The sequence below is a fragment of the Astyanax mexicanus genome, chromosome 9, assembly GCF_023375975.1.
Source record: "Astyanax mexicanus isolate ESR-SI-001 chromosome 9, AstMex3_surface, whole genome shotgun sequence".
NCBI classification, from domain to species: Eukaryota; Metazoa; Chordata; class Actinopteri; order Characiformes; family Acestrorhamphidae; genus Astyanax; species Astyanax mexicanus.
Window position 1 is genome coordinate 46,421,496 of NC_064416.1, and position 17,209 is coordinate 46,438,704.

Below are 17,209 nucleotides of genomic sequence, written 5' to 3' on the forward strand. Positions count from 1 at the left end.
GACCCAGTGATCTTCAGCTTTCAGGCAGAGGCCACCAGATTCTGATTAAACATGTTCTGATATTTCAAAGAGTTCATGATCACATGTGTTCTTACAAGGTTCCCATGTCCTTTGTAGGAGAAACAGGCCCACAGCATCACCAACACTCCCCCATACTTAACAGTCTACTGAGACTAGACAAGACTAGACAAGACAAATTTTGACATTCACTAGAAGAGGGGTGTCCACAAACAGTTCAATATACTGTGCACATTAGTCGAAGCTGAATTAAAAGAAATTTATTTATGATTTGTTGTTTGTGAATATTCTTTCTGTTCCCTGAATTCTCTTCTACCTGTGGTACGTCCTGTTCCATCTCTCCAGAGTTTCCACTTTCTGTGTCCCCATTGTTTTATCCTCTTTCTACACCACGTTGATTTTCCTCTTCTTGCCTGAACTTCACCCTTCTGTTTTTCCTTCCATCTCTCCTCCCTCCTTCCCTTATGCTCCTTTCCCCCTCTCCCTATCTCTCTATTTCTCTCTCTCTCTTCCTGCCTCAGTATCTTCTGTAAGTTGGCTGCTCTAGTGAGGCACAGAGTTTCCCTCTTTGGTAAGAATCTGCATAAAGGGGCTGATGCTTCTGCCCATCCCGGTTCCCCTAAGCTCTGCTCTTTCATTAACACCCCCTGCTGCATTAGACCTTTTTAAGCCCCTAGTTGGCTTTTACTTCTTTAATGCTCTGTTTGTTTCTGTGGCATTTATTAATCCATTTCTTCACTCTTTCTCTCACATGCTAACGCTTGCCATTTTCACCCTGAGTGGCTCTGTTGAAATTTGCCGTGCTTTGCTTTAATGTTTGTAACAAACTCTCACATTTTAAAGTGCTTAAGCAGGAAAACAGCACGATGAACAATCAACTGCCAGCTGCAATTATAGTCTAGTAGGAAGATATATTTTTCTAACCTAGCTTTTTATAATCTTTAAGGTGTCTAGTAAAGGCAAAGGCAATTATTGTCCCATATATGTTATTTATTTATTTATACCATCTACTATGGTTGGCCTGGATTTTCCACTATCAAAAACGAAAACTTAAAAATCAGCATAGATCCTGAACTATACGTCCCACAGACACCATTAACCCCCTTTTATTTTTGTCTTTTGTAATGGGAAATTGTTTGAGAAAAAAAGGTTATGATAAGAAGATCATATTTGATGCATAACAGTTCAATTAAACACGTCAATAAACGTCTATTTTCTGCAAGGTGGTGGTGGGTGGGGGTGCTTTACTTAACTAAGTTAAGTAAAGCCAAGCTAATTAAACAAAACTGTAATTCTTAAAAACATTTTCTTTTAAAGTCAAACGAGCTCTAGATATTAATCTACACAGATTTCTCTCCTGAAAATTTCTCTTTATTTGGGCGAGCGAGAATTAGCAACAGAATTAGCATTAGCAGCTTACGGGTGTAGCGCGGTTAGCGTTTTAACACAGTAAACACGCAGGCTACAGTCAGATATACTCACCTCTGAACGGTGAAAGAGCTAGCGCTTAGCACGGTTAGCAGCTAATGCTAATACTGCTGGAGAACTAAACAGAAACTCCTGTATGACGCTGTTCTTCAGCAGAGTGTCTTTACTGCTCCTTAATACCTGACTGGTAAAATTCATACATAGGGATGTACCGGATTATAAGGAGCCTGGTGATTTTTGGGAAAATTCATTATAAAGTGCGCTTTAGAATATGAAAAATACAGTAACCATATCAAGTTTATATAGTAGTGTAAAAAAACAAACATGAACTTCAGTTCAGGACTTGGTCCAGACTTTTAGGTATGAAAAGGCCCTCAGACTCTCTGGGCAGTAAGTAAGGTGCTCTCGTGTGTTCTGCACTAATCTGTAAGTGTGTTTTGGGGATTTCATTGACCAGGATAGCTTAGTATTTGTTATGTGCATCAAAATGTTGGTGCTGGGTGCGAGTTTAGCGCTGGACTTTATTCTGTGCTGTGTGCTGTTTACAGGAACTGATTCTGGTGCAGTAGTTAACTGCCTCCACATTCTCTCCCGGTCACTGGATGCCAGGTATGTTCACCTTTTTTTTATCCCAGACCACATACAATATTTTCACCATGCAGCTAGCAAACCCTTTAACGGTATGCACATTCTTTGTGAACCATCACGGTTCGGGGGTCACGGTTCGATTCACGCAAACGCACGCAGAATACGTGGCACAGACAGTCTACAGGAGACTTGTGGAAACAATGAAGATAACCCAGAAAGTGTAGCTGTAGCACTGTTGCTATTAGCAACTTGCTACTGACTTAGCCTATAGCCTGTGCTGAGAAGTTTAGCTCCGTCGCTGCGCTCGCATAGGAAACTATTAGTCGGCTGGCATAGTAAACATAGGAAACTAATAGTCCAGTGTGAACTCAGGGTTAGGCGCTCGTACGGTCTCTCTCCATCTCTCTCTCGCGCTCTCTCTCTTTTGCTCGCATCGTCCTTCTGTCTGTATGTCTGTCTCTCTCTCTCTCTCTTTCTCTGAGATATTACAATATAGCACACAATGATCTAGTCTGCTAGACCTAAACCACACTACACTATTATTACTGTCCCCTCATAATAATTATGGAATTATTATTATGGATTCCAGCATTAAAAAAAAATATTATGATTTTACTTCATTTTCAAGTGATTGACACCACTAATATAATTTAATTCTACATTCTAATGCTGATATTTCTTAAAAAGAACTCAAACACTGAATTGCATCCAGTAATTTGCTTGGGAAAAAAAAACATTTGTAGTTTAATCAGTTAAAGTAATACTGTTTTTGTTCTTAATAAAGAGCCACAATCAGGCTCATTGTTTGTTTGTTCCAACAAGATCTAAAAGATGGAGTCTCTCATGATGACAGTAGGAGAGAATCCTGGTTTCAAGCATTAAATAAAAGAGCTTGAGACCTGTTACATTTCATCCCAAAAAACTAAAAATGGTTATAATGAAGATTCATTGTTATTATGAAGTTAATAAACGTCACTTTTTTACACCAATTGTACAGAAAACTTACCGAAAACATACTGAAAATGTAACCAACCGTGGGGTTTTTACAGAGGTGTGACGCCAACCGTGAATTTCCTGTACCGTTACACCCCTAATTGACGTAGATGTAAGTTTGAACACAGTGTATGCTGAAATGTGGCAGAGAGTTTCTGTTCTTACTCCACTACTCTGTGCAGGACTGTAATGAAGTCCGGCCCGGAGATTGTGAAGGCTGGCCTGCGCTCCTTCTTCGAGAGTGCTGCTGATGACATTGAGAAGATGGTTGAGAACCTCAAACTGGGAAAAGTGTCCACCAAAAGCCAGGTTAGATGTCAGATGTCAGGATGCTGCTCTGTGTTACTTTATTCCACACCGTCCATCATCTGAGTGTTGCTGTAATGTTGGTCTTCTCTCTCTCTCTCTCTTTAAAGGTTAAAGGCGTGTCTCAGAACATTAACTACACCACCATCGCTCTGCTCCCAGTGCTCACTTCACTGTTCGACCACATTGCTCAGCACCAGTTTGGAGATGATGTGATCTGTAAGTATAAAATACTCATACGTTCATGCATTTGGATGTTTACAGAAAACCAGAAAAATCTTGAGGAACTAATATGTTTGTAGTGTGAAAAACACAAAGAAAGGTCTAAAGAACCTTGATTTGATCCAATTTGAAGGTTCCTCACACTCACTGATCTCTATTATAAACATAGCAGTAGTGTATACATTATCAAAGTTTGACTGAGGCCTGATGTTGGGTAACAGATGGATGGGACGTTCTTATTTCTAAAGCTGTTAACACCCACAGTGGACAGTGCAGCTTTCTTTAGTTTTCATGGGTAATAACAAAGGTTCTGGGATGTTATAATACTTTAAGTACTATGACATGTGATAAGTCAGCATTATTTAAAATATTTTTATTAGACCAAATATGCACCTTCAGTGGCATCCCTCATAATCTTTACTGTCTATGTGTTTGTAACACTTTAAAAATAAGGATCACAAGTAACAGTATTTACAACTAGGGGTGTATCGAGACACTCAGTTACTGAGAAAAGACACGATATTGGATTCAAAACAAGATTTTAGCAATATACAGCTCTGAAAAAAAAATGTAGAGACCACTTCAGTTTCTGCATCAGTTTCTCTGATTTTGCTATTTATAGGTTTATGTTTGAGTAAAATGAGCATTGTTGTTTTATTCTATAAACTACAGACAACATTTCTCATATTCTCATTTAGAGCATTTATTTATAGAAAAAGGAGAAATGGCTGAAATAACAAAAAAGATGCAGAGCTTTTAGACCTCAAATACTGCAAAGAAAACAAGTTCATATTCATAAAGTATTAAGAGTTCAGAAATCAATATTTGGTGGAATAACCCTGGTTTTTAATCACAGTTTTTTTATGCATCTTGGCATCATGTTCTCCTCCACCAGTCTTACACACTGCTTTTGGATAACTTTATGCTGCTTTACTCCTGGTGCAAAAATTCAAGCAGTTCAGTTTGGTGGTTTGATGGCTTGTGATCATCCATCTTCCTCTTGATTATATTCCAGAGGTTTTCAATTTGGTAAAATCAAATAAACTCTTATATCTTATTTTTTTCCAGAGCTGCATATGTTTTAAATTTAAAGTTAAAATACATTACCAAAATATTTTATTAGAAAGAAACTTGCAAAAATGCAAAACTGCAGATGAATTTTTAAATATTTGATAAGTAATCATCTTGTCATGGATATTAATATATATTTTTAAATGTTATGATTATGAATTATGCACATGTATATAATATGCAGTAAAATACACAACAATATGTAAGTACTGGAGGGGGTTTTACCATAAACCCATAACCCAAATTATCTCACATTAGTCTCTTCAACTATTGTCAGAATTGCACCAGTAAAGGGCCTATGTTCAACTGGCAATCCTCTCTGAGGGTTCTATACAGACATGGCAACCTGTAAATTAATCTTAACACCTGACAAGAAATATTGAGCCGTTTTCATCTTCTTACCACAGTTATAAACATGGTTAAATGATTAAGTAATGTATTAACTAATTATTAATTGACACTAGTTATGACAGTATAAAACATTACTAAATTGTAATGGTTATAAGGTTTTTTTTTTGTATTTAGTAATAATGTGTTAACTAGTGCCAATTAATAATTTATTTGAGACATTCAGTCGTATGTACTGTTAATAAATCTACCCTTATTGTAAAGTGTTACCTGTGTGAAATGTTAATATGATCCAGTAAAAAATTCTGTATTTCACTCTAATTCTAATGTTCTCTTCCTATCAGTGGATGACTTGCAGATATCTTGCTATCGCCTCATGTGCAGTATCTACTCTGTGGGCACTGTTAAGACCCCTCATGCTGAGAAGTAAGTCATATTTAATTCTGCCCTTTCTTTACAAATCTAAACATACCAAGTCCACAAAGGCTTTGTTTCAGAAGTAGTTCTGGAATGTTCTATAATGTCCGTCATAGTTGTCTGACTTTTAACCATTATAAGGTCTTTGGGTTTGTGGGACCTGTTTTCACTTTTTAGCTTAATAAAACTAAGATTCTTTGGGCTCTGCTCATTTTCTGTGAGGAACATAAATCAGAAAACACTTTCTTGGGATCCTGACACTATAAGTAGCTCTATTAGCTTGGTTCCATTCCTCAGAAAATGATTCTCTGTTCAGACTGCTGTACAATAGGTATTGATTCATTTTGCTTAATTTGTACATGTGCTGATTATTTTGCTATTTTGAAAATATTAAACATGTTTTTTTAATACTTGCAATTGGAAAAAAGAAAATTATTTTTTGTTTGAGTATTTTAACAAAATACGTTATTTGATTGACTCGTTTTTCTGAACATTTTCTAAATAGCTACTGCAGAAAGTAGGGATTGGGTGTTGTAATTCACAGAAAACAAGAAAAAGTACATTTTAGTGGATGGAGACCTTTAAAAGCCCCAAAATGCAATTTATTCACCAGACCCAGCAAGTTAACTGATTTGGGTGCAGCACAAAACACCAACATTATTTGTGAACTGAAGGCCACTGCACATTAGGAATAGGATGAATAATATCAGAAGTGCTGCCAAAAGCTAGTACCAGGCTATGCATCACATAGCACATATGCATCCACTAAGTATGAAATATGTTTGTCATTAAGGGGTTAAATTACCTGGAACTGCAGTTGTCACTTAAAGTGGCATTTTGTGTAGAATTTGAAGAAACCACTTGTTATATTAGTTCTGTTGAGCTAATTTAATAGTTTTTGATGGATTAGTTTATTCCAAACTTGCTCATTTGGAAGTTGAACCATTTTTATGCAGTATTACAATATTATTTTTTGTCTTTTCTAGGATGAGGCCGGCTCTTGGGGAGTGTTTGGCTCATTTGGCTGCTGCCATGCCTGTGGCCTACCTGGAACCCTCCCTTAATGAGTTCAATGGCTTCTCTGTCTACACCACCAAAACACCAAGAGAAAGAGCGAGTGAGTTCCAGTTCCTCTTTGCTTTAATATACTTAAAAATAGTAGTCTTATTACTGTATGTATCTGATGTGACGACTGAATATCTGTCTATTTAATGTTCTACTTCTTTCTGTTCTCCAGTCTTGGGTCTGCCTGATCAGGTGCAGGAGTTGTGTCTGGACATCCCTGAGCTGGACGTGCTGATGAAGGAGATCGGACACCTGGCAGAGTCAGGAGCTCGCTATACTGAAATGCCGCATGTGATAGAAATCACTCTGCCCATGCTGTGTAACTATCTTCCCCGCTGGTGGGAGAGGGGGGTGGAGAACTTCCCTGAACAGGAAGGACAGCTGTGCACTGATGTCACCTCCGAACAACTCAACCAGCTGTTGGGCAGCATCATGAAGATCGTGGTCAATAACCTAGGCATTGATGAGGCCTCCTGGATGAAGAGATTAGCTGGTTAGTAAGATTATTTTGAGGCTCTTAGGGCGTTTTCACATCAGCACTGTTTGTTCTGATTAAAACAGACTCTGGTTCATTTGTACCGTTAGTGTGGTTCGATTGAGCAGGTGTGAAACCAGCTAGAGGAGGTGGTCTCTGTTTGGTCCCAAACAAACCCTGGAGCGGTTTGCTTTCTGTGAGAACGTGACCCAGCTATCGAATATACCCATGTTATTATAGCAAAACTACTGATAAGGCACAGGTTAATCTGATATACTGGTCAGATAACACTAATTACCACAGCTATGAACAAACACTGGCTCTGCTCCATGCTGTTTACACACGTAGTCTGTGCAAAGTCCACTGATCACAGCCATGACACTCAGTTTAATGTGGTTTATTTATGGAGCTAAATTAGTGCCAAATCTACGCAAATAAAGAAAACGTATTCTGTAAATATGATACTACTTGCAAACAAACACAACACGTTTTACAAATACAAAACTCGACTATCTAACACACACGGTGTGTTTTACAAACACAAAACCTGATGGTTGTAAATATATACGTAAACTTTAAATAAATACACAGCTGTTTTCTAATACATTGCTCTTAACAATCTATCTATCTATCTATCTATCTATCTATCTATCTATCTATCTATCTATCTATCTATCTATCTATCTATCTATCTATCTATCTATCTATCTATCTATGTGTAACAGTGTCCTATATCATAACTATATCTATGCTGTTTGTAACAAACCAAACCGTGTGTAAATCAGGTATGAAATGGTAGAGTTAAACACCTTAATCAGTGTTAATTAATGCACTGGGAAGTGCTGGACAGTAGAGCTTGCTTTGCCTCGCAGCCACATCTTGTAAAGTGTCCTACAGCGCCATCTGCTGTTCTGGGGCGATGCATTTGTATGAGGGTTGGGTGTATTTGTGAGAAAATCTCAACACGAGTTTGCGACTGCTAAAAGTGTGCTAAAAGTCGCGTGAATTACAAATGGTCTGTGCGTGTTCATGAATCATGACATGGAAATGTTTGAAAATCCTGTTTTACTTGTCATTTATTGCTTTTTGCATTTATAAAATGTGTTATATTTGTTTGTTAAGAGCAATGTATTAGAAAACAGCTGTGTATTTATTTAAAGTTTACATATATATTTACAACCATCAGGTTTTGTGTTTGTAAAACACACCGTGTGTGTTAGATAGTCGAGTTTTGTATTTGTAAAACGTGCTGTGTTTGTTTGCAAGTAGTATCATATTTACAGAATATGTTTTCTTTATTTGCGTAGTTTTGGCACTAATTTAGCTCCATATATATTAGCCAGATAACACTTTTACAATTACCACAGCTATGAACAAACGCTGTCTCTGCTGCTGCTCCATGCTGTTTACACACTTGCAGCCACATAACGCCATTTGATATGTGTACATCTGCACTGCATGTCCCATTAAAAATACTGTGTTTGAAAGCGCAGCATTTTAGTGTTAAAGCAGCTTCAAACTGCACAGATATACACGCTGTAACACAATCTTGTCGCTATATTTACATTTCTTACTCCCACACCAGATAGCTTTGACCAATCAGAGGAGACAATGTTTTTGCGTGGTTTATTTGTGCATATTTTAGTGCGTTTAGGTTTATGCCTGTGTGAAACCAAACCAAACAGAGGGAGAAACGCTCCAAATAAATAACAAACTCATCAACTGATCCGGATTGTAGAAACCAGCTACAGGTGTAAAAACGCCCCTAAACGTTGTCCTACTGTGTTCATACTATAAAATGGTTTGCAACAGTGAACACTGGCTTTCTTGCTAGAACCCCTGAATAGAACCCCTTGTATGGGTTCCACAGTAAATGTGATAATGCCTCACCTGTCTGTTTCCTGCAGTGTTCGCCCAGCCTATTGTAAGCAGAGCCAAGCCAGAAATGCTGAAGTCTCACTTCATCCCCACCATGGAGAAGCTGAAGAAGCGCTCAGGGAAGGTGGTGGCTGAGGAGGAACAGCTGCGCATGGAGGGGAAGACGGAGGTGGACAGTGAGGGAGGAACTATCCGTGATGAATTTGCTGTGCTCTGCAGAGATCTCTACGCCCTCTATCCACTGCTCATCCGCTATGTGGACAATAACAGGTGCTTCACTCACAGGGTGCTGTAGGTGCTCTGACTATGGCGGATTAGTATTTTAACAGCGCAGCGCTTCTGTTCCTCTCAGTAAAGGATATTAACCTGATAGTTTGCAATTTTAGCTGTGTTATGCCTTAATTTTAGCCGTGCAGAGCTTTTAATTTCATCTGAGGTGAACCTTAACTTTGCTGTGTTTTCGCTGTATTTTAGACTTGATTTTTCACTTGAAGTGTCAGGGTCTTTTATTGCCAAATAGTTTTTAACCATTTACCTATGATGTGTAAAACCCATACTGCTATATCTGCCTGTGACTGTACTCTGCCAAACCAATCATCTAAAGCTCAACCTAAACATGTTTGTTTTTTTGCAAATAAATTAACTTCACATCTTAATTTACATTTGCTGAACTATTTATATATTTAAAATAATTTTTACTTTGCAAAATAGAAAATCAGTCATTTTCCAGAATCACTGGACAGTGTGTTTCCTAAGTGTTTCTTTTTTTCATTTATAATTTAAAAATCATACAAAATTTTAGTTGTCAAGTAGTTGACTAATAATGTTTTTACCTGATGTTTGTGCTTTAAAGGGCGAGGTGGCTGACCTGCCCAGATCCTGATGCTGAAGACCTCTTCAGGATGGTGGGGGAAGTTTTCATTTTTTGGTCCAAATCTCATGTGAGTATAGACATTAAATAGATTAGTATTACCATTTAAGTAAACTCTGATGTGAAGAGTTACACTTCATCTCATTGCATCACTCTCTTCTCCAGAACTTCAAGCGTGAGGAGCAGAACTTTGTGGTGATGAATGAGATCAATAACATGTCCTTCCTCATGGGTGACAGCAAGAGCAAGATGAGCAAGGTAAGGTCTGCAGTCACAACTAGAACGTACTCTACCTGGAGCTCAGTTATACTGTTTTAGTTTTCTGAGGTATACAGCTGTAAATAATAAGGCGTTTTCTGTTTTTGTTCTGTTTATTTGTAGTGTAAGATTTGGGCCCAATCCCATTTCTCGTGTGTACCCTTACCACTTGTTTTTACTACAGACAACATTTCTCCCAAATTCCAAATAAAAATATTGCCATATAGAGCATTTGTTATTTGCAGAAAATGAGAAATGGCTGAAATAACAAAAAAGATGCAGAGCTTTCAGACCTCAAATAATGCAAAGAAAACAAGTTCATATTCATAAAGTTTTAAGAGTTCAGAAATCAATATTTGGTTTTTAATCACAGTTTACATGCATCTTGGCATCATGTTCTCCTCCACCAGTCTTACACACTGCTTTTGGATAACTTTATGGCACTTGTGAAATTCAAAATTGCAAAAATTCAAGTTTTGTTTGATGGCTTGAGATTAGCCATCTTCCTCTTGATTATATTTCAGAGGTTTTCAATTTGGTAAAATCAAAGCAAAACTTAATTTTTAAGTGCTTTCTTATTTTTTTCCAGAGCTGTAGATATAGCAGTGAAGCTCTAAAGTTCAGCAACCTATCTGCTGCTTAACTAGTTAAATTTAGGGCTTTATCGTATGTGTATGATTTACAAATTAATTATTACTGTCCATTCCTTAACTCCTATGTGATTAAAGGTGAAATAAGCTTTAATTACCTTTTTTACTTTTATTGTTGAAATGGTTGCACTATTTAAGGTGGAATGGGAAAGTTAACTTGCTAGATGAAATGCAGTACTAGCTTTTTAATGCTTGTTATGAAGAAAATTGCAATGAAACATTACAACTAGACATTTAACTATAGTAATATAGTGATTATTGTAATTTTAACAAGGAAAACACTTACATTAGCCCTCTGTTTTGAGTGTGCCTCTGAAAAATCTGTTTGAAGAGTCATGTAGGTCTAAATCTGGGCTCCCTACCTATAGACGCGAACATGTAAAACAGAGGGAGCTAAAATTAGCTTTTATTTTTTCTATTCCACCTTAAATGCTACAGCCTTTGCTATTTGTTGCACTATTTATTAAGGTGGAATGGGAATGTTAGCTTGCTAGATAGCTACTAAAATGAAATACTACCTATTTTTTATGCTTATTATAAAGAAAATGACCATGAAACATTGAAACTACACAATAAACAATGATAAAGTGATTATCTTAACTTCTAACTCAAATACTCAAATTTGTGGGTTTCTTTGGTTGCTAGTGCTGCCATCTTGCCAGTGTTTCTTATAGCCCGCAGTTTGAAGTTTGAAGGGCCATGTAGCCCCAACACTTTTCCTAACCTGTAGGGCTTAGTGTAGGGCCAAGAAGAGAAATGGGATTGGGCCATAGTGTTTTTTTTTTTTGTTTGTTTGTTTGTTTTTTTATTTCTTTTTTAAATGTTTGATTTCCTTGTGTAGCAGTTTCTCTTTATCTTCATTGGTTTTGGTCTTCTATGGAGCAGCACTATTTTTTGCTGTTTTTTACTGCCGTTATGTCTGACCCTCCTGTGAGGGTGGGGTTGTAGGCTGGATGAGCGGTGCTGCAGGTACACCGGAGCGGAGATGTTAACAGAGCTGTTTCTCTCTGTGTTCTGTCCTGGTGGGTTCTCTAGGCTGGGGACGGAGAGGTTAGACCACGTTTCTGCACGACAAGGCTGTGCTGATCGCATGGCACCCCAGTGCCGAGGCTTTCCCTATCAAACACCCACACACACTGGCACACTGGCACACTCTGCATTCAAACACCGGTGGAATTCACCCATTCAGTGAAATGCATCAACTTACCCTAAGTTTAATTTTAATAAAATTCATAATTAAACAATTTAAAGCCCTGTTCTCTGCCGGTGTGTGTGGTGTTGCTGTGTAAAGGGTTTGATGGAAGCTCTCAGCTGTAGTTATCAGAATCAGGTTCATGGCACTCCGTTCAGCTGCCGTTTTGCTGCTGGACCCGAGTCCCATTGTCCTGCCAGTGAGTTTGATGGGTTTGCCACTTGCTGGGTCATGTTTGCTGCAGCTCTGCAGTGCAGAGTCTCTCTCGTCTTTTCCTTATTCTCTCTCTTTTTCTGTCTCTCACTCATTCTCTTCTTCCTGATTTTACTGCTCTTTCTCTTAGTGTTGTTGTTTGTTGTTGACTTGGGGGTGTTTTACTTTTGAAGTCACGGTGATGAGGCTCCGTCACAGGGGGCTCCCTTAACCCCCTCTTCTCTTATACTGAACATGCACCCATTTCCCCCCATCGTTCATCTCTTCACAGCATTTAGCAGCAGGAGGAGGGTATTGGATCATTAATCATGTGTCTTTGTTTTGTGTTTTTTTTTTTTTGTTATAATTATTTTGTAGGGGGGTTTTAATCATATTAAATCATATTCTCATAAACCCCACCCCCAACTCCTACTGACCCCCTCCATTCTAATTGAATTAAAAAGAAACTCCCTGGTAATAAACGTTTACAGTCATGAAAAAAATAAGGACACCCTATGAAAAACATGTTTACTTATTATTATGTACTTATATAAACTTTATTTAAGAGATGGAGTTAACATTTCTACACAAATTTAACAAATGAAAAAATGCTTATGTAAAAATAATGTGTAAAATATATATAATAATAAATTATTTAAATATATAACATAACATATTTCCCTGTAATATCACAGTAAAATACTTGCAGTTGTGATTGCAAGTATTTTGCCATATTTTAATTAGAGTTAGTACTGTGACTCAATTACATTAATAACAAATCATTACAGTATTCATTACAGTATAGCTAAAATCACCCTGCCAGAACACTCCAAAATGTAGCCATGCTAGTGCTAGCGGTTAGCCGCTAATGCTAATGCTGCTGCACCCAGCCTCAGTGGAAATCTGGAAATTAACTCAACCAAATAAACCGTTTTCAGGAGAGAATTTAGAAATACAGTCTACTTAGCTTAGCTTCACTTTACTTAGTTATCCCTCCCAACCCCCCCAGTGCCTTATAATCTGGTGCGTTTACGTATAAAAATAGACCTAAAAAAGAGCACTTTATAATACCATATATGATTAAATACAGTTTCATAATCATAGTATATGTAACTGTAAATTGCTACTTTTACATTATTTTCATGTGTACCGTGATAAAAAGTGCCCTTTCTTCGGGTGTTTTTGCAGGAAATACACTATATTTTAAAAGGGTATAACTGCTTTGCTATGCTGTTCTATTACCATTATGTCAATTTTGGAATTGTAGTATTACTTCATTTACAGGTGAAAAAAAAACACACACACACACACACGACGAATTTTCCAGACAAAAAATCCCTAAATCAAGTAAAAAAAAAAAAAATGAAGATAACTTTAACTAGTATTGAATTTACCACCACACACTTCTAGGAAATAAGTTAGGTTGGTTACGTTTTCTTTTTTTCCTCAGTAAAAGCTGAATACACTGTACGTATTGTTTAAAAGATAAGTGCATATTTCTAACTAAAGCGCTACGAGAACAATTAAAGGTGTGTCCTCATTTTTTAGCATGAGTCTAGATGACCAATTCACACCTATGATGTCACCCGACTCACTTCACTCATTGATGTCACACAACTCACATGCCCAGTCCCTGAAAATGTTCCATCTAAGGTTGTGTATCAACTGTAGGCCTTAGGATCATGCGTCCACTCCGGCACTGTAGGATGATCATTACTGAATCATCACCTGTTATCTGCTCACCAAATATTCCCTCTTCCCAAACACACACTCTCTCTCTCTCTCTCTGACGCACACACACACACAAAGAGTTTTATTCCACACTGATCAGAGGGAATGTATCCGGCAGCAGATAACAGTCAGTAATGAGGTCCTGCAGCAGTAGCAGTGGAGAGCGTATGTTTGGGAGCGTGAGAGCTGAGGGGTGATGGAGGAGGCCCCTTAGCCTGGTGCTGGTTTCTAGTGTGCTGTGCTGGTTTACAGTGGGCTACGTCGCAATACTAACCAATGGGACTGCATTGTGTGTGCATAGACCGATCTCTCACTACAGCAACACTGCCCCCTACCTTTTATTCCGAACTTAACACTCACTGGAGGAGTTACAGTATGTACCTGTAGATTTTACTGTCTGTGTTTAGTGTTTGCCTTTCAAGCATGATGCTCCTGTATGTACTGTTTCTCCTATGTTCATTTGAGATACACACCCACACCCCCATCCCCATTCCCCACTCAGATTGTTCCACTCCTAATGTTTTATGTAATATGTGGCAAATATTATTTATAGACTGTTTCTTACATTCAGTCTGTGGTACAACATACAACATACAACAAATATTAATGGCAGGCCAATATATCCTAATGTATCCGATCAAAGAGCATTTTTAACCCATTTAACTCATTAACCCATTTCTTTACAACATTTCTGCATCTCATTTTAGTCAATACATTTTGAGTTGGGCCTATACAACATTACAGGGCTCTAGACTAAATATTTGCACTTTTTTGACTGCATTGCCTTTAACACCACAGTTTTACAGGTTGACTTTTTATCACTGTTCATCTAGGCAATATTGACTTGTAAATAATTAACAAACAAGTCTAGAAGAAAGATAATAAAATACGGAAAATGTGCTTTACTGACCTTAAACTTAAGCTTAAATCTCTCAAGATAAAAAAAATAAAATACATTTTATATAGTTTGATGCACCTTTATTTATTTAAATTACTTAAAATCTAAGTGAAATTACTTAAATTTTAAGAAAGTCACTTATGCCAGCAGTTACTCAAATGCGTCTTACAGTTTTACATTAATAGTTGAAAATAGTTTAATCAAAAGTGTACTTAATAAAGTCAAAATGAAATAAAATTGAAGTGTAAGTCTACAAGCTGATCTGATGACTTTGATTATGACATGTAGCAGATAGCAGATTATCTGCAATGGCTAACAGCTAACCGGTGATGCTAACTGTGTTTTCTAGCTGAATTCATCACTGGTTTTTAATAACTGATTGATTTCTTAGTGCTGGTTAGAGTGGGTAGGATAAGTGGTTTGATATTCAGTGTAGATAATGGCTGTAGTTCACTTGAGTTATTTATTTATTACATTCAAGCTGTCAAGCGGACAGCTCAGCGTTAGCTAGGCTAACAGACTGCTGGTGTTAATGGATATGGTTAGCAGCTAACCGGTGGTATCTGTATTTTTTCGAGCTAATTTAATCACTGTTTTTAATAACAGATAGTTTTCTTAGTGCTGGCTAGAGTGGGTAGGATATGTGGTTTGATATTGGATGTGGATTATGGCTATAGTTCAGTTATTTAGTTATTTATTGAGTTATTTAGTTATTTATTAACCTTCACAACACTGGATTACAGCTGACAGCTCAATGCTAGCTAGGCTAACAGACTGCAGATTTTACTGAAGATGGCTAACAGCTAACTGGCAACATTAATCAGCACTCATAACAGCAGATGAGTGTGTTTGTGCTGGTTAGTGTTTGTAGATCCTGTGGTTTTATAGGAAATGTGGATTATGACTATAGTTTACTCCAGTCTGTAGCTAATACCTTTACAACACCAGAATGCAACTGATGGTTCAATGCTAGCTAGGCTAACAGACTGCTGGTGTTAATGGAGAGGGGTAGTGGCTAACAGCTAACTGGTCATGCTAACTGTATTTTCAAGCTGAATTAATCATTGTTTTCTTAATAAATTATGTTGAAAACACGCCTCTGTCAGATTCTGAGTGATGTTAAAATATAATTATATCACAGTGTGGTTTCGTCCTTCACACGCTCTGATTGGTTTAGACAGTAATATGAGCCTTGAACCACACAGAGACGGCTGGCCGTTCTGGTGTGACCAGAATAAAATATAAAGGTTGCACTATTGATGAAGTGGGTCACACTCAAGAGCCCTGCATTAGTAAATGAGCTAAAAATCCCCTATATATTTTGTAGCTCCGCCTTCTGGGCAGTTTATTCCCACTGTTGATTCCTATGTCCACTGACAAGCAGACACTTAGGCAGTTGCACTTCTTTAGAACTGTTTAACTATTATCTGCTTATGCAGTATAATTTTACAGCAATAAAAAACATTACTCTGTATACCAACTCTACCTCTTCACAACATAACACAAAATCAAGTAATTAACTCTTGACGAGTTCAGCACAGCTGTTAACTGAAAGCCTGAATTCCAGGTGAAATCCAGCCAAGGTGTGCAAAACTGTCATCTAAGCAAGAGGAGACACTTTAAAGAATCTAAAATTGAAAACATAGTCTGGTTTGTTTCACACTTTTTCTTCACAGTTTTTCTTCATATTGTTTTAGATTTTAGTATTAAAAGCCCTGAATTTATAGTGCTTTCAAACTTTTCACTGGTTCTGTGTATTTTAACAATTTTTTGCTACAGCAGATTTACTAATGTTTTTGTGGCTCAAATTAAAATGTACTGTTGACCAAATTAAGATGCAGATCCAAATATTTGAGTTTGAGAAACTAGGAAAAAATGCTCTGTAATCCATTATTTTATATATAGAGATTGTTTCTCTCTTCAGGTAAGTAGGCAGTTTAATCCCCACTTCTACCTTTTTCCCAACGCATCCTGGATTTCCCGCTCAGAGGAAAGTGGTTCAGTCTAACTGTGCTGAGTCTCTTTTAGGGTGGTGGTGCAGACGCAGAACGTACGAAGAAGAAGCGACGCGGCGATCGCTACTCTGTGCAGACATCACTGATTGTAGCAGCTCTGAAGAAACTGCTCCCCATTGGTCTGAATATGTGCTCCCCTGCAGACCAGGAGCTCATTAACTTGGCCAAGATCCGCTACTCTCTGGTACTGAAATAATATAATGCAGTGAATTTTGTTAGGTTGTGTTTGATATATAATTGACACATTAACAGATTTGTTCCAGAAATGTGCCAACTGTTCCTAAGTGATCCAATCACAGGAGGCATACTGTTATTGATGGATTTGGGTTTAGGGCTTAGATTGAACAGTGCGATATATGTTTACAGCAGTGGAGTAAAAGTGAGTCAGTTACACAAAAAAGTGAAGTTTTTCAATTGAAATAACCCATTTTGGCTTGAAAATAGCTCTAAACCAGGGGTCACCAACCTTTTTGAACCTGAGAGCTACTTCTTGGGTACCAATTAATGCGAAGGGCTACCAGTTTGATACACACTCATGAAATTACAACTTTTCTCAATTTACCTTTAATTATATGTTATTATTAATAATTAAT

At 37.5% G+C, this 17,209-nt stretch overlaps 1 protein-coding gene across 15 annotated transcripts in view; it reads left to right on the forward strand.

The window, feature by feature from the left end:
- LOC103022324 (ryanodine receptor 1) overlaps positions 1–17,209 on the forward strand; it is a 175,025-nt gene that overhangs the window by 107,774 nt on the left and 50,042 nt on the right. For 11 of the 15 annotated variants that reach the window (XM_049483340.1, XM_049483345.1, XM_049483348.1 and 8 more), the window contains 12 exons: positions 540–589; positions 1,995–2,055; positions 3,210–3,336; positions 3,444–3,552; positions 5,319–5,400; positions 6,378–6,508; positions 6,629–6,949; positions 8,839–9,079; positions 9,663–9,750; positions 9,846–9,938; positions 11,624–11,638; positions 16,630–16,800. In XM_049483340.1, coding sequence (XP_049339297.1) covers positions 540–589; positions 1,995–2,055; positions 3,210–3,336; positions 3,444–3,552; positions 5,319–5,400; positions 6,378–6,508; positions 6,629–6,949; positions 8,839–9,079; positions 9,663–9,750; positions 9,846–9,938; positions 11,624–11,638; positions 16,630–16,800 — 1,489 coding nt within the window. The remainder of the gene's footprint in view (positions 1–539; positions 590–1,994; positions 2,056–3,209; positions 3,337–3,443; positions 3,553–5,318; positions 5,401–6,377; positions 6,509–6,628; positions 6,950–8,838; positions 9,080–9,662; positions 9,751–9,845; positions 9,939–11,623; positions 11,639–16,629; positions 16,801–17,209) is intronic. The other 4 variants (XM_049483341.1, XM_049483346.1, XM_049483354.1 and 1 more) reach the window with 1 other exon arrangement.